The sequence below is a fragment of the Scyliorhinus torazame genome, chromosome 6, assembly GCF_047496885.1.
Source record: "Scyliorhinus torazame isolate Kashiwa2021f chromosome 6, sScyTor2.1, whole genome shotgun sequence".
NCBI lineage: Eukaryota > Metazoa > Chordata > Chondrichthyes > Carcharhiniformes > Scyliorhinidae > Scyliorhinus > Scyliorhinus torazame.
In genome coordinates this window covers 106,478,563-106,504,166 of record NC_092712.1, presented here as the reverse complement: position 1 = coordinate 106,504,166, position 25,604 = coordinate 106,478,563, and the positions used below count along the sequence as shown (strand labels likewise).

At 45.0% G+C, this 25,604-nt stretch overlaps 1 protein-coding gene across 3 annotated transcripts in view; it reads right to left on the bottom strand.

Moving 5' to 3' along the window:
- The window catches only part of abcb4 (ATP-binding cassette, sub-family B (MDR/TAP), member 4), a 198,882-nt gene that overhangs the window by 54,470 nt on the left and 118,808 nt on the right, over positions 1-25,604 (bottom strand). For all 3 annotated transcript variants that reach the window (XM_072508646.1, XM_072508647.1, XM_072508648.1), the window contains exons 18-21: positions 20,132-20,236; positions 18,024-18,101; positions 6,661-6,744; positions 4,845-5,048 (exon numbers count right to left, since the gene is read on the bottom strand). In XM_072508646.1, the coding sequence (XP_072364747.1) occupies positions 4,845-5,048; positions 6,661-6,744; positions 18,024-18,101; positions 20,132-20,236 (471 nt within the window). The remainder of the gene's footprint in view (positions 1-4,844; positions 5,049-6,660; positions 6,745-18,023; positions 18,102-20,131; positions 20,237-25,604) is intronic.

Sequence of the window (25,604 nt, the reverse complement as noted above, 5' to 3'; positions counted from 1 at the left end):
GGTGTTGAAGATAGAGACCCAGAAGCTTACCAACCTGGGACAAGACCATAACATACGAGTGTGGTTAGTTGGTCCCTCCGAGAGCAGCACTCACATAATAATGATAATCTTTATTATTGTCACAAGTAGGCCTACATTAACACTGTAATGAAGTTACTGTGAAAATCCCCTAGTCGCCACACTCTGGCGCCACTTTGGGTACACTGAGGGAGAATTCAGAATGTCCAAATTACCAAACGGCACGCCTGCAGTAACTATTGCGCCACTGCAAGTGCTCACTTCCGTTTGTCTCCATATGGACTCAGGATCGCTGAACCCCAACAATATCTTCTGAATATTGGCTGCCCAATAGGAAATGATCCAAGCCCCCTGATTGTCTATCTCCTTGCAGCAAAGCCCCATGGATCCTTGGAGTCTTACCCATCCAAATAAAGGAGGAAATGAATTTGTTGAATTTGACAAAAAAGAATTTGGGGAGAAAAATGGGAAGACATTGAAAAATAAATATAAATCTCAGGATTTAATAGATTGAACCTTGCCCATCAAGGACTGGAGGAGGTACCTCACCATTGCAAGTCTGACTTTACACCATCAGCCAGATAATATAATTTAATTTATGAAGCGAAGCCCAGTTGTGGGCCACTCAGAGCCCCAGATAACGAAAGCTAGTCTTGGCAAGGTGAAAAGGTCGCGTCCCCAGTTGGACTCTCTCCCCAGGGGTTTGACCGGGAAATATCCACTCTTGTCCAAGTTCAACTTGTACCCAGAGAAGGAGCCAAAAGTCCTAAGCAGCTTCATTATCTTGTCCATAGAGGGTACTGGGTCCATAATATAGAGAAGTAGGTCCTCGGCGTAAAGGGACACCCAATGCTCCACCCCTCCTCGATTTATCCCACTCAATCTAATTGAGGACCTCAGTGCTATAGCGAGCAGTTCTACTGCCAAAGCAAACAGCAGTGGAGACAGTGGACAATCCTGGGAAATAACCAGAGTTCAGGGCATTCGTCCGAACACTAGCAGTGGAGGCTCTATACAGTAATCGAATCCAGGAAATAAACTTGTGGCCAAATTCAAACCTCCTAAGAATCTCAAACAGATATTCCCACTCCACTATCAAATGGCACCCAGGGAAACAATTATCTCTGGTTCAGGCACCGAGTAGGGGTAAAAGAATGACATTTAACAGGCGGTGTTGGCCGACAATTGTCACCTCTTAACAAATTCTGTCTGATCATCCAAGATTACCTCTGGGAGGCAGGGTGTCAGTATTTTGGCAAGTAATGTGGGCGGCACGGTAGCACAGTGGTTAGCACTGTTGCTTCACAGCGCAAGGGTCCCAGGTTTGATTCCCGGCTTGGGTCACTGTGCTGAGTCTGCAAGTTCTCCCTGTGTTTCCTTGGTTTTCTCTGGGTACTCCGGTTTCCTCCCACAAGTCCCGAAAGACATGCTTGTTTGGTGAATTGGACATTCTGAATTCTCCCTCAAGTGTATCCGAACAGGCGCATGAATGTGGCAACAAGGGGATTTTCATGGCAACTTCATTGCAGTGTTAATGTAAGCCTACTTGTCACAATAAAGATTATTATTAATATATTATTATTATTGAAAGCACCTTGGCCGTTGGTGGAGTGGCTGGAGCCCCAGAGGCAGGCTCCACCATTTTATCTGCTGACAAGCTCTGAGGTAGCCCTCGATTCCATCAACAAACTTCTGCTGTCCACCTTCTTTTCACAGATTTTTCTGGACATTTCAATCATTTAGGATCCTTATCCCATTAATTATGTGAGTTTTCAATAGAAATACCCCTGAAGCTGAGGAAAAGGGGCAAAAGGTGCAGTAGTCTAGCGGGAGCCACTTTGTGCACGTCTTCACCCTACGTAACACTGGAAATCCTTCAGCCAGGATTAATCTCAAGCACAGTATTTATATGTTTGAGCATTTGGATACAGGAGCTCAGTAGGGGCTGGAGCCACGCACTTCAAAGTGCATTGCACTTTTGTGTAGGGACGTCAGAAGTACATTCCTACAGACTCTGACAATTCTTGTAATCTGCTCTGCACATTTTCAAATGACATCATGACTGCATTCATTCATTTCTTCTGAAGGCACGACCTGTGGGGATCAATTTGGGGAGATCAGGGGCCTAGATGAAGCGAAGTGTAGGCCTCAATGGGCAGTGGGGGCGGGGGGTCTGGACATTAGTAGCGGATGATTGGCTGTCCAATTTTCAGATGTTGGCTAGGCAAGCATGCTGGATCCTACAGGCAAGAGAAGAGGCACTTACCTCCTGAACCAACAGTCTCTTTCCTCATTTAGCTGGTGGGTTTCCTGAGGCCCAGAAAATTCTACCAATCAGGGTTAAATTTCAAACGGTGAACACAATCAAGACATCTTCACTATAATGTTTTAAGTGCCAACCAATCCCTGAGAATGGTCCCGCCTCTATTAATAGCAGAAGTGGGTGGGATGAGGTTAGGATTTTTAAACATTTTAGTTCCCATCCTCAACTGACCCAAACCCATTTATTTTAGGTTAATATTACACCTCCCCACCCCCCGCCCCCCCCCCCCCACCCCACGCCCCACTGTGTTTGTTTGTGTGCACCAGTGTAAAAGTGATTGCAATAGTCTCCTGTGGTTAACTTTTCATCAGTAAACAATATGTTGTTTACAGCTCTTGCTGCAAAAGCAAACATCAAAGGGAGCTTCTACAGTTAAAACCAAATTTCCCACAGCTCCTCGAGCTTATAGTCCTCCCAAGAAAGAAGATTCCCCATATAACTTTCAGGTAACCTAACCAGATCTTAAGACATTTGCTCAAGCCGTCCCTATCACTCTTAAGAAGCAAATGATGAATTATCCTCCTTTTACTGATTCTTGTTGACTGTCCTCCTTGTAAAGAAACATCTCTCAATGAAGAGCTTCCAACATGAAAGCCAAATTTGCAGCAAGCTGAGAATTTAAAATGTTAAGTCAAAGGTTATGTGAGGAGAGGCAGAGATCATTATCACTTCCTAACCTTCTACAGAACCAGGAGAGCAGATGAGGGAAAAGAACAAAACAAAAAACAACTTTGGGGAATGGACATGCCATAAGACATTGCCTAGGCTCTTGAATGGTTATCCACCTCCCAATGGGACAGTAATCAATTCTCAACTGTGTAAGCTGAGAAAACAAAACCGATGCTCTCAGTCTTGCATTTATTCTCTAGCAGAGGAACTTCTTGCCAACTTGAAACACAGGGGAAGCCTGAGAATCACAAATGAACCAAAGTTTAGGTTCCAACCTCCTTTGACAGTAGGACACTAGGTTCAAGATAGCAAGAGGCTCACATGTGCCATGCACAACTGTAGCTAACAGGAAGGTTGTTAACCTGTTCAAAAGGTCCTTCAACCTTGTAGCGGATGGAATCCCAATCGCCAGACACCATGGAGATCATTTTAAACCCCCAAAATGAGTGGGTTTGGGTTGGATGGGAAGTTAAAATTCTAACAATTTCAAACTAAAACACAAGTCACTTTGAACCTGCCCTCTCCCTGCAGGGTGAAATGTGGGCCACCATTCGTTCTCAGTAGGTAGGTCAGTGATTGAAAGCAATCAATGAGGCTGTTTGCCTTGATTTTATCGAGTTCTCTATTTCCAAATACTGCTGTTTGTATTTTGCTGGCCTGCGGGTAAAACGAAGAGAAGAGCTGAATCCAAGTGCCTTTCCAGTACTGTTTTTGGCCAGGGGGAACGGAAGTGTTCCCTCCGAGTTCAACAAACTAGCCTGGATCTCTGAGCCCACAAGATACTTGATCTTCAGGCTGTAACCTTTCCTACCTGATATGCCATCAGACTGTCAGTCAGTCTGGTTGTTGGGTGGGGAAATCCAGAGAAGCCGGGTTTTACTGTCTATGATTCCTCCCACACGCCTCAGTAAATATTGGTGTCTGTGCATTTGTTTACAGGCCTGGGCAATGCACAGGTAAACTATCCATTGAGTATAGCAGCAAATTACCAATGCACCTGCTATAAATGGTGGGACTTGGTGTCTGTGTATTGACACATCACTATCCTGTTGTTCTTCCACCATACCCCATCCTCAAAATTCCCACCCGTCCATAAGATATAAAAATAATGACTCCCCTCTGGCTAGAATGTTAGCAGGGAAACCCGCCCATGTGAAGAACGCCTGCTCCTCAAACATTTAACAGCCAACTGGCTGCTATTAGGCTGAAGGCAGGATTTCCACACCTTTGGGAATGGGAGTCGCACCTCAGGGAGCAACCAGCCACTCAGAGGGAGTGGTGGCCAGTTCCCATACTGCACTTGGGCCATGACGAGCTGAGCTGCAGTGGATTGGAACTTTGTAATTGTTTGGAGATCGACGGCAGGAATCCACAAGGGGGGTGAATGGGGGCTAGAGTTTGAGATGCCTTGGGAGGAGAGCAACCTAGGAATGGGGTTAACTTTTAGGGCTGCCCTCCAATGGACTTGGGGAGAAGAGGGAGGGTATGGGCCAACCCCTACTGACCTACCCACCACCAGCCCACACAACTCTGTCTGGTCACTTGATGTGTGTCTCTCCCTCTGTTGGTTAAATGCCAGTAGCGATGTGATGAAGCCCTTAAGTGGGCATTGCTTTTACTCGAGAGCTTCTATTGGCCCACTGGCAGGCGGCCCACTCAATTTCACCCTGTCACCAACATAATTGCAGTTGGTACAGGTAGGTGGTGATACTGTTCACTGAAGTCAACATGCTTTCCCGCCTTTAAACACACTGGCAGTAGTCTGTTAAATTCAGTTCTAGATGCTCAAATTAAAATGCTATCAAATGTCTTTCCCCACCTAAAAATTACCCACCTTTCCAGATTTCTCAAGTTCTTCCTTGTCCTTGCTGACATGTCCAGTGAGCATTCTCATTTGTATCAAACCTGCTAATGCCAGGATTGGCACAATGGCCAAGATCAATAATGTCAGCTGCCAGCCATAGATGAAGGAAATAGTACATGCACATCCTAGATTGGCTACGTTCTGTGCAATCAAACCAAGTCTGACACCAGTAGCCTATGGTAAAGACATGAATGCAAGAAATTGTTCAGTAAAATTATATTTTTAGAAAAAAAAACTTAGCTATTCACTTTATTGGTTCTATTAAATTAATTGCTCGACTTTGAACAAACTTTTTATAGCATCCTGGGAAGTAATTATAGAATTTATTAGGTTCTTGATGCACATTGTTTACAAAGTGCTTTGGTTGAGCTGATATCAATTAAAAATACAGTTAAATTACACTTGACTTCTATGTGAAACTTCTGTAAGTCACTCAATCCCTCAGTATTAGATCAGGAATTGCACATGAAGCAATGTTTATATTCTGTACAATAACCTTATATATTTGGTTACTTCCTTTAACAATTAACTAATTCTTTGCCCTAATTGGGCCATCAACGAGCACAGAGTCAAAGTGTGCACTTGTCAGAAAGATATGCTGTGGTATTCTCCGTCGTCGGGATCCTCCTCTTTGCCGGCAGTGCACTCACGCCCGCGGATTTCCCGATGGCGTAGGATGGCCACAATGGGAAACCCCATTGGCTGGCTGCTGAAATGGAGGATCCCGCTGCTGGCAGGGACGCACGGCGCAGGACAACTGGGCTGGCGGGACGGAGAATCCCGCCCATCGTCCATAAATTAAGATATTTCAATTACTTAAGAAAAGTGTTTAATTACAATGTAATAATTATCTGAAAGCTGAGCAGCACGGTGGCGCAGTCGTTAGCACTGCTGCCTCATGGCGCCGAGGTCCCAGGTTAGATCCCGGCCCTGGGCCACTGTTCGTGTGGAGTTTGCACATTCTCCCCGTGTTTGCGTGGGTTTCGCCCCCACAATCCAAAAGATGTGCAGGGTAGGTGGATTGGCCACACTAAATTGCCCCTGAATTGGAAAAAATGGGTACTCTAAATTTATTTTTTTTAAATATAATTATCTGAAAGCCCACATCACCTTCCCTTCAAATATTATTTATGTAGGCAATAATATCCGATCAGCTAACTATATAGAATTTGATATTGTCAAACAATTTTTTCTAATTGTAAACAGGATTATCTAGAATCCTTTGCCTCTTAAATTACTGAGGTAGTGCGATATTGTGGGCAGCACGGTAGCATACTGGTTAGCACTATGGCTTCAGAGCGCCAGTGTCCTAGGTTCAATTCCCGACTTGGGTCACTGTCTGTGCGGAGTCTGCACTTTCGCCCAGTGTCTGCGTTGGTTTCCTCCGGGTGCTCCCGTTTCCTCCCACAAGTCCCGAAAGACATGCTTGTTGGACATTCTGAATTCTCCATCTATGGACCGAACAGGCACGGAATGTGGCGACTAGGGGCTTTTCACAGTAACATCATTGCATTGTTAATGTAAGTCTACTTGTGACAATGAAGATTATTATATTGTTAAATTAAATTAAATATTCATTTGATTAAAGGACTAAATCAAAGACATTTTCTTCTTAAATGGGGAAATAGCAAGGGAGTAACTGGATTTTATTTATAAGATTCGATGGACCACAAGGCCTCATGCTATACTGTACCATTCTATGAATATTTTTACAATAATTCAATGAGATTTCATCACAATTTTTGACTCCTGTGATGAATAAGGACGTTCAAAGTCTGATATTTACCCCCTTAACTTGAGATGCATCAGTCGCCAGTCTGGTTGTCAATGCTCCAGTGTTGTTCTTAGAATCATCAAACCAGCTAATATCCTAAAATAAATATATAACAAAATGAATTTGTCATGTTATGCACTTGGACGAAAAAAGGCTAACAGAGGTATGTGCACTCACGTGTCTTTTTGGCTGGGCTTGGTTGATATCCAACGTATTTTGGAGCATTAGATGGGATTCTCCGCCTCATGATGCCGCAAACTCAAACCACGATTGGGCGGATTATTAGGCGCCCGGCCAAAATTGAGGTCCACGCCCGGCACCGATTGTGGAGCCATGCTCCTGTCCCTCGGTGGTGGCGATAACAAGGTATGCATCTCCGTGCCGGGGGTAGCATGCAAAACCACCATTGGCATGCATTTAAATGTATTCAGTGTGTTTGACCCACTATGCTCCGGACCTCTGTGATGCCCCGCCCCTCTCAGGCAGATGTCATGTAGGCACGATATACTACAAGTATTTACAAACAGGAATTAAGCGCCATGGCTGCTGAGGGGGAGAGAGAAGGTAAGCAAAGTTTTCAAAACTGTTAAAAATTGTAGCACTTGCTGGGCGGTGGCTTCCAGGACCGGGGGGAGCAGCAGGGAGCGACTTGGTGACAGCTCTGTGGATTCGGGGTGTACCCTTGGGATCGGGATGACCAGGCACAGGCCGACATTGCTGCAGTATTTGTTTTAAATGCATTCATTTGATACAATTCCCTGGCTGCTCATAGTGACTTGTAAATGTTCACAGAGCCTCTGTTTATTTGGAAGCCCACTCAGGCCGTGCTTCTGGAAACCATCTGACCCCAGCTGACCCATCAACAGGTTGGCATGGCCAAGCTCAATCAGTGGCACACAAGGTGCCTCCACTTCTTAGTGCCCTCATCAAAACCGCAGCCCCACTGCAGGGGAAGCAGGAGAATAGCAGAGCTCACCCCAAACAAAGGACACATGCACCACGGCCTTTGGCAGTCTCCCTGGCACACTGCTCTGCTCAGCGCAGAGACCTCAACAGTAATACTATCAGCAAGCTCACCTCTCAAGACGACCAGCTGTCTCCATGCCCTGTCTGCCACTACGCCCCTGCTCCCATCCATCCTGCCCCGGACAAATTGTCTCAACCTGTGTGACACACCCAGGACCCACATCACACTGCTGCTACGCGCCCAGCAGCCAAACCTTTCCTGCCTCACCCCCATGTGTAGGACCTGCCCACACATAAGCCTTTAAGCATGGAGGTGATTGGTGGCACATAGTGACCCTCTCCATTACACAACCAGATGCCACCCTGCTGTCGGGATAACACACCGCCACTCAATTAGGACAACCACAGTAGACCACACTGGGGAACCAGGACAGGGGCCGCAGAACCTATCACTGACATGGGCTGCGGCAGCCACCAGTATCCCTGTTGACAGGGATGGGTGTTGAGGATTGAGGCTCCGGTGTCACTCACTGATGGTGCAGTGTGGAAGAAAATCACATAAGGAGGAACGGCTGACGGATGGGGATGGGTTTGGGGGACCTGTGGCATGTGGTGCTGAAACGTTACTCAGGATCACCATGTAGTCTGTTGGACCTGGATGGGCGAGGGAATACTCATTTTGCGAACATGTCTTGTCTTTCCCCCCTTGCCGAGAATGAATTTCGGAGTACAGCTAGCAGTGGTCGCCATCTACCTGGCCTCAGCTGCCGTTACGGGTGCACGGAGGCTGGAGCACAGGGCCTGCTTGGGGATGACCCTACACAAGACGAGCCTGCCCCAGAAGAGCGGAGGTCAGCTGGAGAGGCTAAAGTGCTGGCCGTCCAACAGTTTGGGATCGATATCCATACACAGGTGCATCCTCGCTGTGACGGATGCCCTAAACTACATAAACTTCAGTTTGGACCAGGCACACCAGGTTGCCGAGGCAGCAGGATTTGTCACCATCACTGGCATGCCCCTGTCCAGGGGGTGATCGTTGGCACACATGTCCTCCTACGAGCACCGTCTCATCAGGGGGTGCTCTTCATCAATTGGAAAGGCTTCCACTTCATGAATGTGCAGTTGGTGTGTGGCCATCATGCCCATCATGCCCGTCTGCACCCAATACCCGGGCAGCGTGCACGACGCATTATCCTGGCACACTCGGCGGTTCCCAGCACCTTTGAGCAGCTCCCTCGGCTGAGGGGTTGGCTCTTGGGAGACAAGGGAGTCCACGCAGAGGGCTTAGCAAATGACGCCTGTCCAAAGGCCCCAGACCGACATGGGGACCAATTATAACTGCACCCAGCGAGTCTCTAACATCATGCTGGCCTACTGTACCCTGCACAACATCGCACAGCAGGGGGGGACATGCTGGAGGAGGAGGAAGAACGCCAGGCCTCATCTGACGAGGAAGAAGCAGGCATAGAGCCCGGCCTGGCACAACAGGCCACCCAACGTGTGCGCCAGGGCCACCAGGAAACTAGGGAAATTCAGCATGTCCACATTAACTCTTACCAACTTTTACAGATGCACCATAGAAAGCATACTACCTGGTTGCATCACAGCCTGCTATGGCAAATGTTCGGCCCATGACCACAAGAAACTTCAGAGAGTTGTGAACACCGCCCAGTCCATCACACGAACCTGCCTCCCATCCATTGACTCCATCTACACCTCCCGCTGCCTGGGGAAAGGGGGCAGTATAATCAAAGACCCCTCCCGCCCGGCTTACTCTCTCTTCCAATTTCTTCCATCAGGCAGGAGATACAAAAGTCTGAGAACACACACTAACAGACTCAAAAACAGCTTCTTCCCCGCTGTTACCAGACTCCTAAATGACCCTCTTATGGACTGACCTATTAACACCACACCCCTGTATGCTTCACCCGATGCCGGTGTTATGTAGTTACATTTTGTACCTTGTGTTGCCCTAGTATGTATTTTCTGTTATTTCCTTTTCTTTTCATGTATTTAATGCTTTTCTAGGGGCTTTTCACAGTAACTTCATTTGAAGCCTACTTGTGACAATAAGCTTTTTTCATTTCATTTCATTTATGATCTGTTGAGCTGCTCGCAGAAAAATACTTTACACTGTACCTTGGTACATGTGACAATAAACAAATCCAATCCAATCCACACAGGTGATAACCTTTCACCTCCAGATTTGCCAACTAGGAGGCCTGTCCAACAGCAGCTCCGCCACCCTGTCCCACCTCTCCATAATATCCCCATCCCCCACCCTCTTCCAAGTGGTGCCCCCTTCCCCATAGCCGGTCATATCCTCCCTTGTCCCTCCTCCCTTCACTGCACCACATGTGTTCCTCCTCCTTTCACCACCTGTCTCCCTCCTCCCTTCACTCCATCCCATCATCCCAGCTCTCCCTCCCCCCACCGAGGGTCCTACCAGCATACAATTGGCTCTAGGCAGGCAGTAACAGTACGTCCTGTCCACGGGACAGAGGATGACGACAACTTACTGTGAAATGAGCACTGATACTCCTCATCGTTTGGCACAGTCTGACTCCTGCCTTCAGGATCATAACCCACTGTCCGCCGGTGATCTCTGCATGTGTGCTGACCAAGCCATCTCATGGGCTCATATATCCTTTGGGCGGGGTTGGGGGTGGGATGGGAGTGCAGTTACAGGGATAGTGAGCTCACTGGTAAGCTGTCCTACAAGGTAGCCTCACACCTGGCCCCGTTCCCTGCCACCTCTGAGGGTAACCCAGATAGAGCATTCAATTCTCCTGGAGGCCCTGCCCTGTGCCATCCTCTAACACCCACACCACCAACCTCCCTCAGGCGACCCCCCCTCTAACCAGCACACCCTCTAGTCCCAGTCCTGCCGATCCCTCATACACCTCAACTGGATGATTGAGGTGGAATGTGGGTGAAAGGGTGTTTGATAATGATTATATACATTATTGTGCCCTGACTGTTACCTCTAACCTATGTCTTGCACCCATGCCAACCTAACTGGTGTCTAACATTATCTTATGTGGCCTACTGCTCTTTTTCGGTGTGACCCAGACAGCAGATCAGACATGGAGGTGGCCTGTTGCGTATCTTGCACTCTTGCCTGAGATGCCTTTGGCGGTCGTCCTCTGTAGGGTCTCAACCTGGATGGACCCGGCCGACTTTAGGGTATCACAGGTGATGAGGTGCCACCCTGTTCTTTCCGCTGACCATCAGATGCAGCAGTGTCAAGCGGAAGGATTCAGAAGCGCTGAGATGTTGAAGGAGGCACCAGCATGGGCCCCATCACTTCCTCCTCCCATGGGGTGCTTGATTGTCCCCAAGCTCCTCCACGGGACAGAGGTGAGGCCAGAGGCTCCACCGTCACCTGGCGCTGCCAGTCCTGGAGAACTGCCCTCGTCCGAACCAGGGTCTCAATGCCCTCAGCCATGGAGCACCGAGACTGGGCCACATCCCATGAATCATGTCCCTCACTGCCTCAGCCATGACCCTTTGTGACTGGGCCACACTCTGGAGTGTCCATGTGTGCCTGGTACATGGTTGTCTGTGACTGGGTTCCCCTGTAATGAATCTCAGTCATCAACCGCACAGACGGCTTCTCCCCCCATCTCCCCCACGCACCCCCCCCCCCCACAACATCCACGTCAAGTGCTAACCACTGCGCCACTGTGCCACCCGTTGAAATTTAAATTCAATATAAAATATGGAATTACTGTAGGGCACAGTGACACAGTGGTTGGAACTGCTGCTCACAGCGCCAGGGACCCAGGTGACTGTCTGTATGGAATTTGCACTTTCCCGTATCTGCGTGGGTTTCCTCCGGATGCTCCAGTTTCTTCCCACAGTCTAAGGAAGTGCAGGATAGGTGGATTGACCATGCTAAATTGCCCCTTAGTGTCCAAAGGTGTTCAGGTTAGGCGGGGTTACAGAATGAGGCGGGGGTGTGGGCCTTGGAGGGATGCTCTTTCAGAGAGTTTGTGTGGGCTCAATGGGTTGAAGAGCCTTCTTTTGCACTGTAGGAATTCAATGTTAATTATATGGAATTGTCGTAAAGACCCATCTGGTTCACTGATGTCCTTTAGGAACGGAAATCTGCTGGTCTGGCCTGCATGTGACTCCAGATCCACAGCAATGTGCTTGACTCTTAAATGTCTTATGAAATGGCCTAGCAAGCCACGTCAAGGGCTATCAGGGATGGGCAATAAATGCTGCCTGTTATATCCCTTGCCTTTTCCTCCAAGATAGTCAGATGTAGTGTTGACAAAGAATATACAAATAAGAAGATTGTGTCATGTGAGAGTACCTTTAAGAAATGGGTGTTTAATATTTTTTCCATTTCTGCTGTACCACACCTCTAGAGTGGGCCGTGTGCTCCCCATACCACAATCTGTTAAAAGTTGTGGGTCAGGTGACCTCCATGATACACTTTGGGGTTCTCTAAACCCTGGCCCATAACAAATTGGGGGCTCGAGGGGGATAAAAGTCTATCTATTGGATTGGCTTAGTGAACTTAAAGACAGTGAGGGGTGAGCATATTGTGGTTGCTTTTCAGGTATGGTATTTTCGTTTAAGTGGGGAGTGTGTTGTGGACAATGGTTCTTTCAGAGGCTCAGAAGTTTTTGGGGGTGGAGATGGTCACACGCAGTACCTTACGGACAGAGACTAAAAGCAGACTCTTAGATTTGGCAAAAACATTGCAGTTAACATTACCTGACAAAATGCAAAAAGATGAGGTAATTATGGCGGTGGCTCAGCATTTAAAGTTGCCCGAGATACAGTCTGACTCATCAGAAATGGCAAAAATCCAGTTGCAGATTAAGCAACTTGAACATGAGAAAGAATTAAAGCAGCTTGAATACGAAAGAGAGGAAAAAGAAAGAAAGAGTGAAAAGAGAAAGAGATAGAGAGGAAAAAGAAAAGGAGAAAAGGAAGAATAGCCCTAGCAGAACAAAAAGAAAGAGAAAGGGAGATACAGATCATGGAAAAAGATAAAGAGAGAAAGTTTGAACCTCGGAAAATGGCCATGAAACATGACAGTCAGTTAAAATTGGCAGACATAAAGGGAAACGCACAGTTGGATGATAGTGATGAGGATAGTGAGAAAGAGAGTCATAGTCGAAGGCTTGGTGGGAATCTATTTAAATATGTCCAAGCATTGCCAAGGTTTGACGAGAAGGAAGTGGAAACATTTTTCATTTCATTTGAGAAGGTAGCTAAACAAATGAAATGGCCACAGGACATTACTGATTCAAACAAAGCTGATAGGTAGGGCTAGTGAAGTGTTTGCATCACTACCGGAGGAGGTATCTAGGACGTATGAGGTGAAAACTCATGTGGAAGAGCAGAGGGTTAAAACTGCGAGATTAGCAACAGAAATGGCAGATGATTATGAATTAGTTCATAAATCAAAGCTTGGTTTCCGACATCGGTTTCAGCCTGTGAGGGAAAGAAACTGGGGACATGAGAAATACTCAAGTGGTAAAAGTAAAGGTGATCTGATGGAAGATAATAAGGAGAGTGTACCTCAGATTAAAAAAGAAATCCAGGAGGGTGGAAAAGAAATGTAAAGTTTCAAATGTTTTCACTGTAATAAACTAGGCCATGTAAAGTCACAGTGTTGGTGGTTGAAGAAAAGCACCGGGAAGGCTGATGTGGTAAAACAGGATAAGACAGCGGTGTTTGTTAAAGTGGAAAGGAAAGCCCAAGTGAAGCGAAGGAGGTGCAAACGATTGTACAGCCTGATCAAGAGGTGATTGATAAAAAGGTGCCAGATCTCTTTAAAGAATTTACTTGTGTGGATAAAGTTTACTCATGTGTATCAGGAGGAGCAGGTAAAGAAGTCACAATTTTAAGAGATACGGGAGCTAGTCAATCTTTAATGGTAAGAGATGAGGAGTTATTTGTGAAGAATGTTGCCAGAAAAGGTGATAATATGTGGAATTCAGGGTGAGAGGAGTAGTGTTCCATTATATAAGGTAAGGTTGGAAAGTCCAGTGTAGAGTGGTGAAGTGGGAATAGGAGTAATAGAGAAACTATCTTGTCCAGGAATACAGTTTATCTTGGGTAATGATATAGCTGGATCGCAGGTGGGAGTGATGCCTACTGTGGTTGATAAGCAAGTGGAAAATCAGACAACTGAAATGTTGAAGGACAAATATCCTGGGATTTTTCTGGATTGTGTAGTAACAAGGTCGCAAAGTCACTGGTTAAGACAAGGGGAGAAATCAAAGAGTGAAGATGAAATTGAAGTGCAATTATCAGAAACGATTTTTGATCAGATAGTTGAAAAAGAACAAGAACAGGTGGAGGATGATGCGGATATTTTTAGTTCAGGAAAATTGGCGGAGTTACAACAAAAAGATATAGAAATAAAACGGATGTATCAGAAAGCATACATGGAAGAGAAATCGGAGTGTGTACCTGAGTGTTACCGTAAAATGTCTTGATGAGAAAATGGAGACCTTTACATATGCAGGTGGATGAAAAGTGGGCAGAAGTTCATCAAATAGTATTGCCGGTAGGGTATAGAAAGGAGGTGTTGCGAGTTGCACATGAGGTACCAGTGGGAGGTCATTTGGGAATAAGGAAAACTCAAGCTAAAATCCAGAAACATTTTTATTGGCCTGGACTACATAAAAATGTAGTTAAATTTTGTCAATCATGTCACACATGTCAAGTGATAGGGAAACCTCAAGCAGTGATAAAACCAGCACCCTTAATACCCATTCCAGCACTTGAAGAACCTTTTACAAGGGTCCTAATTGCTTGCGTAGGACCGCTTCCTAAAACAAAAAGTGGGAATCAATATCTTTTGACGATAATGGATGTGTCTACTAGGTTTCCAGAGGCCATTCCAGTACGTAATATTACAGCTAAAAAGATTGGGGAGGAGTTACTTAACTTCTTTACTAGATATGGACTACCCACAGAAATACAATCGGATCAAGGATCAAATTTTACCTCAAGGTTATTCAAAGAAGTTATGGATAGCTTAGGAATAAAACAATTTAAATCAACTGCGTACCACCCAGAATCGCAGGGAGCGTTAGAAAGATGGCATCAGACATTAAAGACGATGTTGAGGGCTTATTGTCAAGATTATCCAGAGGAGTGGGATAAATGAATTCCATTCGTACTGTTTGAAATTAGGGATGCACCTAATGAGTCAACCAAATTCAGTCCTTTTGAACTAATTTTTGGTCATGAGGTAAGAGGACCACTTAAATTGATTAAGGAACAATTGGTGAATGAGAAATCAGAACTTACATTATTGGATTACGTGTCAAATTTTAGGGAACGATTAAATAGAGCAGGTCAATTGGCTAGGCAACGTTTGAAAGTTGCACAACATGTGACGAAACGGGTAGCGGACAAGAAATCCAAAGTTCGTAGTTTTGCCGGTGGAGACAAAGTTTTAGTGATGTCACCAGCGGTAGGTGAACCTTTAAAAGCAAGGTTTTGTGGACCTTATCAGATTGAAAGGAAATTAAGTGAGGTGAATTATGTGGTAAAAACACCAGATAGAAGGAAAACTCACCGAGTGTGTCATGTGAATATGCTTAAAAGGTACTTTGAAAGAGAAGGAGAGAAAAAAGAGGAGGTTTTAATGATTCTAACTCAAAGTGACGAACCAAATCCAGGTGACTGTGAATTTGACATACCTCAAATTAAATTGGAAAATGAGGATGTTCTTAAAAATTGGGATAAATTGTTGAGTTACCTTCCAGAGGAAATACGAACTGACCTGAAAGAGGTATTGATATCGCATGGGCAAGTTTGTAGAAATAAATTGGGAAGTACTAAAATGGCTATACATGATGTAGATGTGGGAAATGCTGTTCCAATCAAACAACATCCAGACAGACTTAACCCTTTAAAATTGGCACAGGTTAACAAAGAGATTGAGAGTATGCTTAAAAATGGCATAATTGAAGTGGGTTGCAGCCAATGGAGCTCAATCATAGTGATGGTACCTTAACCAGGCGGTACCCAACGGTTGTGTGTGGACTATAGAAAGGTTAATGCAGTTACAAAAACGGACTCTTATCCTATCCCACGTTTGGAGGATTGCATTGAGAAAGTGGGACAATCAGCTGTTATTTCCAAACTGGATTTACTTAAAGGTTACTGGCAGGTACCTTTATCCGAAAGGGCGAAGGAGATTTCAGCTTTTGTGACTCCAGATGGTATATATCAATTCAAAGTTATGCCATTTGGCATGAAAAGCGCCCCAGCCACATTTCAACGGTTAACTAACAAATTTGTTTCAGGTTTACCCAATTGTGCGGTACACATCGACGATCTGCTAATTTTCAGCCTGCCATGGAAAGAACATTTAAAACATCTGATGCAGTTATTCGATCAACCTCAGGAGGGGCGTTGGTGATAAACCTAGCCAAAAGTGAATTTGGAAAAGCCCAAGTCACTTTCCTGGGCCATACAATCGGACAGAGTCGAATGGTCACTCTGAGTTATTGAGGAGTTTCCGATACCCTCAAGGTGAAGGGAAATAATACGATTTTTTGGCATGATTGGATTTGACCGAACATTTGTGCAAAGGTTTTGTAGCGTGATTGCTCCACTGACAGACTTGCTCAAGAAGCGTAACAAATTTCAGTGGACAGCTGACTTTCAACAGCCATTTGACTGTCTGAAAACTGTGATAACCAATGCTCCTGTGTTGGAGAATTACAAGGGACTCTGTGATCAGATTGAACTAAAGTATCTGACTTTAAAGAGAAATGCCACAGCATAAAGAAATGGACGGATCGTGCAAGGACCTTCTTGTTCAAAGAGACTGTCAATCGAGAAGGATTTTAGTTGGAGGAAGAAGAACAAAAATGGACTATATTATTATATCTGTTTTCGTGTGTTGTTTTTTTTAAAACTAAAAAGTATATTTACTGTGTGCATTTCTTAAAGGATCGTGAAAAGGTGAAAAATGAAACCATCTTGAGGTTGATGGGGTTTTTTTTTCTTGGGGGAGGTGTCATGTGAGAGTTCCTTTAAGAAATGGGTGTTTATAAATGGGTGTGTATATAAATATCTGTAGTGAGAGTACCTTTAAGAAATGGGTGTTTATTACTGCAGTGATGTCAGAGAGTGGGTGGAGCTGGGCTGTCTGTCAGCTTTTTACTTTTGTTTTAGGCTGTTTGCTGCAGGGTGTGTTTTAGTTTCGTTTTCAGTGTTGGAGCTGAAAACTCTCTGCCATCAAAAGACTATCTCTTGATCTTGTGGTGAATTCAGAATTATAAATATTCTCAGCAGTGAATGTAAACCTAATGTGCATCTGTTAAAAGGTGTTTCTTAAGATTCTGGATGTTAAAAGGACAGCTTACGGATTACTTAGTGTTGTATTCTTTGTGGGTTGTATTTGAATTAATAGTTGCAAGATGTTCACTGTATGTTTTAAAAAGGTTAACTTGAGTTAATAGAATAAACATTGTTTTGCTTTAAAAAGTACTTTTTCCATTTCTGCTGTACCACACCTGTAGAGTGGGCTGTGTGCTCCCCATACCACAATCTATTAAACGTTGTGGGTCAGGTGACCTCCATGATACACTTTGGGGTTCTCTTAACCTTGGCCCATAACAATTGAATCAAAACTAATTTATTTTACACTACTAAACAAAAATGAAGTTTTGCACACTCTACTGAGTTACAGATAATAAACTAATGATACTGTCTGTAGTACAGTATTGAATATTCTATCTAACTATTAAACTACACTGTGACTTGACCTTGTGCTATATTTCTCTATTCAACATTCATACTGCTCTTTTCATGTTCTCCTCAGCTTCTCCCAGAATTCCTAGAGATGCTGTCTTATATACAGTGAATTAGTAACACCCTCTAGTGTTTGATTTGCACATAGATTCAGATATTAACCCTTTACTATACTGGTATTATACATATTATTACACTGCCTACACACAATGAACAAATAAAAAAGCTTGTCTACAAAACAAAAATAGTCAATAGTGCTTTTCAACATTAATTACAGTAAAAGTTTTAAAATATGAAATCTTGCCATGTCACTGGAACTGTCAGAAAATGAAGATATTGCATGCAATTTAACCATAAAAATCTATGTCCGGTTTTGCGCACGTTCAGCAGGTTATTTCTCGTTGTCTGCAGCGCTGAGAAACATCCCGCTATTCAATGGCACGTTCCCGTTTTTTTTTGCCTCGGTGAGTTTCTCGGGTAGACTCTTAAATCTCATGAGACGTTTCAAGGTTGCAAATCTCGTGAGAGACCTCTCAAGATTCAACGGCCTCCTCCCGACACCAAGTCAGGTGCAACAAGGCCGCTAAATCGCGCCCATTCATCTATAAAATAGTTATGAAACATATCACTGCTGATTTAACTGAATTAATATGTATGGTTCTTACCTGTCTCATCATTGCCTTAAAAGCCATGTATCGTAATCTCATTGTCAGTATCTCTCCAGATTTGCCAAATGTGAAACCCTAAAGAAAAGTAATATAATGGACAACATTTTACCAAAAGAATAGCATAACCACCGAAATCAATTTTGCAAAGAGTTAAAATGATCTGGGGTATTTTATTAAAGAAATGTGTCAAACAAAAAAGTGGACTGAGCATCCAATTTTTCAAAACTTGGATATGGGAGCATGGAACTTCCTTTTGATAAAAGTCCAGGAACACGCACTTGTGCCTTATTCCTGCCTGTGCTATTTTTATGCAGGCATTGTTCTAAGTGGGTGAAAAGCCGTAAACAAAAAAAAATGTAGCACATAGAGGAATCTATAATGAACACGCTGAACATTCCTCAAAATGTCAAATTGATTCCTGAATTCAACCGCACAAATCTCCAAGAACTCACCCAAATCTGGCATGAGTCCTTCTGCAAAGTACCAAACTTTTAGAAAGTAAAGGTGACCAGGGAAATGGAAGCTTAGATGCTGGTGATGTGTCCTTGCGTGTTCCAGTAACTTGTTCTGTCCATCTGGATAACCCCATTCCTGAGCCTCTTTATATGTGACTGCTATAGAGTCCACTTTATCATTTCTCCAGCTGAGTTGACCAGTAGGAATTTCAAGGCCATACCGTGTAATTCAGGCTCTCTCATGATTTCCCATTTACAAAATTACTTAAAAAGGGAGAGAAGTATTTTGGATGCTCAGCTATGATAGTTTTCTATTCCCCCTTCTTTTAATTCCCTTCTCTTCCCACCATCTTATGAATTTCTGACATAGACGTGTCACCATTTATTAATGTGAAGTTTCTTCAGCAACTTTCAGTTGTTCTTTGATCCCAAGTAACAGGCCTCCTGTTACTTATGAGCCCTTTGCTATATTCCTGGCGCTCCTTTGTTTATTTATGAATCTATTTCTAATAATTTTGGACCACAACACATTTATGGGGTTTTACTTTTGCATCTACATCAGCTGCAAGCACCCAGATCAACAGCTTTATTCCAAGAGTGAGGAGCTCCCTGACAATTTCTGTTTAAAATATGCAAGGTAATTTGCACACAGGGAACGGGAGATGGGGTGGGGATCATAATCTTGGAGAATGGGGGGAACTTGAAGCAGCAGTGGATAACGTTGGGCAGGATTTTGAGCCCGCTATTTGCTATCAGCGAGAACACCAACGCAGGCGCAAAATCCTGGAGAAGTCGTGAAACGTCATTCTCGCCAGCGAATTCGCGTTTCCCGATTTTCCATGCCCCTCGCCGTTGAGTTACCAGCCGAGGAAGGTCTGGAACCTCATTTAAATACATCAACATATAATTAGAGTGCCCTCCCGCCTGCACGTCCTTCTCATTGAATATTCATTGGGTGCCGGCATGACATCACGCCGGCGCGATTTACAACAGCTGAATAAAATCAAGAAACTGGAGACCTCACCTCCGAAGGAGATATTGGAGGTGAGCTCTCAGGTCATCATTACTATCCAGGGTGCCAATTGCAGAGCGGGCACAAGAGGGGATACAGGAACCCAGATAATTGAAACTTGGGGCAAGGGTGTGGGGGTTTAGTCCCAGCATTTCAGGGGTTGGGGGGTTTGCATGCAGGCCTTAGTGGCCCTTCATTATTGTGGGTCTCTAGGTCTTAAGGGGTCTGGCAGCTGCCGTGCAGGTAGCGCTTCTCGGGTCCCTCTTGCTCGGCTTCTCGTGATATGTCCGCTGACGGATTGCCCTTCTGGAATGGCAACTAGAAGTGGGTGGAAGTGGGTGAAATCACAGTGTCAATGCAGGATCCCTTTTAAAATGGAACAAGTTGCATCTCCAGTACTAATGGGGTTATGGGCCCCATTTTGAAGACCTTAATTCTCCATTAATACCTGGTGAAAGCAACGATTTTTCAGTGCTGTTTGCTTTTCTGGTTTTCCTCGATAAACTATATAAGGTATGAGCAAGTTATTGCCTGGCTCTGCCCCTTCGGCGCATAATGCTATCTGAGTGCCTCAGTTGAATTACTTTAATGCAATCCCTTCCAGCATCCTATTTATTCAATGATTCATTAAACTTTACCTGGAGGAAAAATGTGATGAAGGAGATGCCTCCAATTGCCAGGAATAACAGGGAAAAAAGTGTACTCTGACGACGAACTTGTTCCATGTCTGTATTAGCAAAAACCTGTATCGGGTAGAACAAATGCTATTCAACTCTGATTATTACATAATATCAGATTTATTAAATTTACTATTGCAAGATAAGAAAACAAACATGAATGATTGCTGTAAAAATAAACAACTCTCACTTTGTTAGGAAATTAATTCTGGTTTTAGATAATAGGGTAGATTTTCAGCTTACTGCCTGTACGTAAAACAACTGTTACAGATCTGCCCCATTGTAGAAACCATTTACATTGAAATAATTGAGAACAAATTGAGCTGTTTTTAAAGGTGGCAAAGCTGCAATATTTGCCTTACACCTGGATGGCAAATCTCATTCACTGTGGTAAACATTCCTCCTCTTGCTATGTTTACGGACATAAAAAGGATTCTTTAAAGAGTTCTTCTGCAATATTGCTAAACTTAACAGAAAATAGTTATACATCGCGCATACAATCAGTGTTAGTACACGGTATGGTAGCACAGTGGGTAGCACTATGGCTTCACAGCTCCAGGGTCCCAGGTTCGATTCCTGGCTTGGGTCACTGTCTGTGCGGAGTCTACACATTCTCCCCGTATCTGAGTGGGTTTCCTTTGCTTTCCTCCCACAAGTCCCGAAAGACGTGCTGTTAGGTGATTTGGATATTCTGAATTCTCCCTCTGTGTACCCGAACTGGTGCCAGGATGTGGCAACTGGGGTTTTTTCACAGTAACTTCATTGCGGTGTTAATTTAAGCCTACTTGTGACAATAAAGATTATTGTTATTACATCTGCTTCTGAGCTTTTGGGTTCAAATCTCACTCCAGCATCTGGAGCACACAATTGAGGATGACACGTCAGTGCAGTATGGAGGCAGTGTGTGCTGTCTGAGATGATGGTTTAGATTTTCCCATTTTAAGGTTAAGCGTGGTAGTGGGTTGCTCCCGCACTGCCTGCCCCACCGATCAGATGAGTCTTCCAGTGTTTTGCCTAAATTCAAGCAGCTATTAGATCAGTTCAAAGGCTATTGGAAAAGAGAAGCATGGGCAACCATGGTAATAATAGGAAAATCTTCAGCTATGTCAAAAATCAATAGACAATCAATGACTTTGCTGGGTCAACGAATAGTGCACAAGGATAGAGTGTGGCAAGAGATGCTAAAAATATATTTTACATTTGTTTTCCTGTTGAAAATTAAGCTCAATTGACAGTTTTAAATGGTGCTTTTACGATTAAAATTATTAACATTTAAAATGGATGACAATATCATCTTAGAATAAAAAATCTAAAATATACCAGGGCCATGATAAAAACCCAAAGGTCCTTAAGTGGATAGGAGAGGTGCTCTGCTTGTCTTTTGCCCAATAGCTTTCTGGAATCTACAGCTGTTCCCTATATTGGAAGAATGCTAATGTAATTTCAATTTTTAAGAAGGTTTATCAGGCACAAATCTATAAGGTAGGATCATAGACCGCAGTCAGTCAGAAAGTCGGGGGTATACATAATTCAGATTCCCCCACATGTATTGGTTCTCTGCCCTTGGAGGCGCAGTCTGATCTGCTTTGGAAAGTGGGGGTGGGTGTTGAGATGATATCAGTGGCCTTGGAATGGTGGGATTGGAAGTTTTAGGGGTGGAAAAAAGGTGGTGGAGGGGCAAGCCATTTGCAGAGACTTCACAGGCAGATCCCTGGATCCATCTGGTAAATGTGATGGCGCTTACCTCCTGAATCCACCTTGCCTCGAGGAAGCTATTGATTTCCCACGCCTCAGGAAGCCAAGACATCCGAGGTTAAATTTGAAAAGTAGAATGACAATGAGGCTTATGGTCTCATTATCATATTTGAAGTTTCAGGGGCGCAGTGGATAGCACTGGGAGTGTGGTGCTGAGGACCTGGGTTCGAATCCCGACCCTGGGTCACTGTCCATGTGGAGTTTGCACATTCTCCCCGTGTCTGCGTGGGTTTCGCCCCCACAACCCAAAGATGTGCAGGTTAGGTGGATTGGCCACGCTAAATTGCTGCTTAATTGGAAAAAAATAAATAATTGGGTACTCTAAATTTATAAAGAAAAAAACCAAAAAAAAATATTTGAAATTTTAACGTGCCTCCTTTGTGTGAAATGGCTGCCCATTCACCTTCTGACCTCAAAGTTGGAAATTGATAGACGAGAAGCAGGTCTGGACTAAGAAACAGATTTCTAAAACTTTAACCGTGGGCGTGATTTAGCAGTTTCGTCGCACCTGATTTGGTACGCTCGTAACTCCTCATGAGATTTAACGAAACCTCGCGAGACAGCACGATCTGGATCTCGCGCTCACTGGGCATGATCCAGATCTGCTTATTTAAATGATCCATTAGGCTAATTTAAAAATTAATTTGTGGGATTCTCCTGGCGTCCATGACCTAACAACTGCACCTGGGAGATCTTGTTAGGGCGCCGTTTAGTATTGGTTTCCATAAACATGGATCAGTCATACTGTCACCTGGGGGGAGGTCTCCGTGGCCATTCGAAACCCCTAGGTGGCCAGGACCAGGGTAGAGTGGCACCCTGGCACTCCCTCTGGCACCTGGAGGTCTTGGCACTGCCAGCCTGGCACCATAGCTGGCAGTCCTATGGTGCCTGGTGCCACGCTGGCACTGCCAGGGATTGGGACCGGTGTGCTTACCATGTGGAGTAGGGGTGAAGGGGTGTTGCCCGAGGTTGAGCGGGGTAGGGGGATTGGAAACGGAGGGGGGAATATCAGAGGAGCCAGGCAAAATGGTGCCCTGATCTTTGAGGAGCCTTTCCTGCTGGGCTCGCCAGCAGGAAATAAATCAAGTGCGTCGTTAAATAGCGGGGTGTATCTCGGCGGCTGCCCTGTTTAACGTGCCAAAAAACAGACATAGGGAGCGATTGAACGGCCTCTTTGCACCCGGCTTGGTGACGTGATGAGACTGTTAAATCTCTTGAGAGGCTTCTCCCGAGATTTGCGACGCTTGGAACACCTCACAAGATCGCGTGAGATGTCATGATCTGGATCTCACCCTTGATGTGAGAAATCCAGATTAACATATTGCTCATTTAAATATGTTGGTGCCCGATTCACAAATTCACATTAACTCGCGGGAATGAATGTGCACGTCTGGGAGACGTCACCATGGCGCCGTTCAGCACTGGTCCACACAAAAGTGGACCAGGCATAACGGCACCTTTGGGGGTCTCTCAGGTCATCGGTATCCCTGGATGGTAGGACTCTGGGCAGGGTGGCACTGCCAGCCTGGCGCCTTGTCACTGCCACCACCACCCTGGCAGTGCTAGGGTTTGGGCGCGGAGGTGTCCTGCCCTTAAGAAGGGGCTCAAGAGCTCCCTAAGAGGTAGGTTGGGGCAGTGGGAGGCTCCGGCGGCCATAGTGGAGATTTTGAGGAAGATCAAAAGATCGGAGCAGCATTTAAAAATGGCCCCCACACTTCTTCCTGCTGAGCTCAGCTGTGTAGGAAATGAGGTAAATGCGGCCTTGACGGGGCGTTCCCAACTGAGGCCAGAAAATAACAAGAGTCCCGTTTGATACCGGGTCGTTCTTGGCACTGCAGGTGGCGAGAAAGATTTGGTTATACGCGCACAAAACAGGACTCTGATGAATCGCACCTCATATCTCCCCCACACAATTGACCCAAACCACATTTTTTTTAGGTCAGAATTCAGCCCATGATTTTAAATCCCACCATCGCATTTGGGAATTTACTTTTGATGCATTAAAAAAACCTGGAATAAAGTTCAGGCCAGGGTTCTGATCAAGTCTACAAATGGGTAGGTTAGGTGGATTGGCCATGCTAAATGACCCTTTAGTGTACAAAGATGTGTAGGTTAGGTGGGGATACAGGGATATGGTGAGAGAATGTGTCGAGGTACGGTCGCCTTTCAGATGGCCGATGTGATGTGTTGGATCACATACAGGTCACCAACACTTGACATAGTGCAACACTATTTTATTGAATCATTAACTGTTTAAACATACTCAGACTGTGGGTTAATACGATACTAGCTTTAACTAAAGACCATTGCCTTGTCCTAACCAGTCGATGCACTCAGCACATGGTGAATGTTTGTGTTACAGGCTGTGAGCTCTGTCTTCCTAGCTGGCTGCAACTCGAATGAGCGGGAACTCTGATGCCCCCTGTCTTTATAGTGCGTGTGCTCTCACTGGTGATTGGCTGCGGTGTTGTGTGTGTTGATTGGTCCCACTGTGTGTCCATCAGTGTGTGTCTGCACCATGATATACTGGTGTATATTATGACATGATGCAGACTCAATGGGTCAAATGGCCTCCTTCTACATTGGAGGGATTATATGGCACTCTCGAGTTATATTCCTGACCACCCGCAGACTACAGTGGCCTCTGAGCCCCCCCCCCCCCCCCCCCCCCCCCCCCCCCCCCCACCTTGTGTAGTCATCACATTGGATCTCTGTCTTTGGAAACCAGTAGTGATTGCCATCGACTTCACGTTGCGCCAGCGTGTGGGAGAATTACAGGAGCCGGTTGAATTCGGCTGAAAGCCGACTGCAGATTTAAATTAGAATTTAAATAAGGGGCGGCACGATGGCACAGTGGAAAGCACTGCTGCCTCACAGCACCAGGGAGCCGGGTTGGATTCCAACCTTGGGTGACTGTGTACGTTCTCCTTGTGTCTGCGTGGATTTCTTCCAGGAGCTCCGGTTTCCTCCGGTGGGATTTGAAAGCATGGGCCGAACTTTGGGTGTGGTTATGGGAATACGGTGGGGGAGTGGGCCTAGGTAGGGTGCTCTGACAGTGGGTAGGTGCAGACTCGATGGACTGAATGGCCTCCTTCTGCACTGCAGGGATTCTATAATATGTTTGTGCAATGGTGACTGGTAGGTCAGAGGAATAGGAATTACATAAAGAACGTCAAAGAATGACAAAAGATTGATAAGGAGGGAAAAAATAGAGTGCAAAAGAAAGATAACTAGTAATATAAAGATGGATAGTAAAAGGATCTATGCTGAAATAAGTGAGCATTGGTCCGAGAGAAAAAGTGTGTCTGGGGAATTGGTAATGGAAAGTAAGGCTATGGTAGATGATTAAACAGATATTTTGCATCTGTTTCACTGTACAGTACTGAAGTGACATCCCAGAAATAGCTGTAAATCAGGAAATGGAAGTGAGGGAGGAACTCAGGAACATTACAATTACGGTGGCACAGTGGTTAGTACTGCTGCCTCACAGCACCAGTGACCCTGTCCAATTCGGACCATGGGTGATGTCATGATATGCAGCCATGCAGATAATGATATACAGACAGGAACAGAGAGGCAACTAATGAACACAGAGAACAGGACATGACCAATGAGCAGGCAGGACACTCGGGGTGGTATCTCACTATAAAAGGCACGAGGCACTCACACTCCGGCTTTC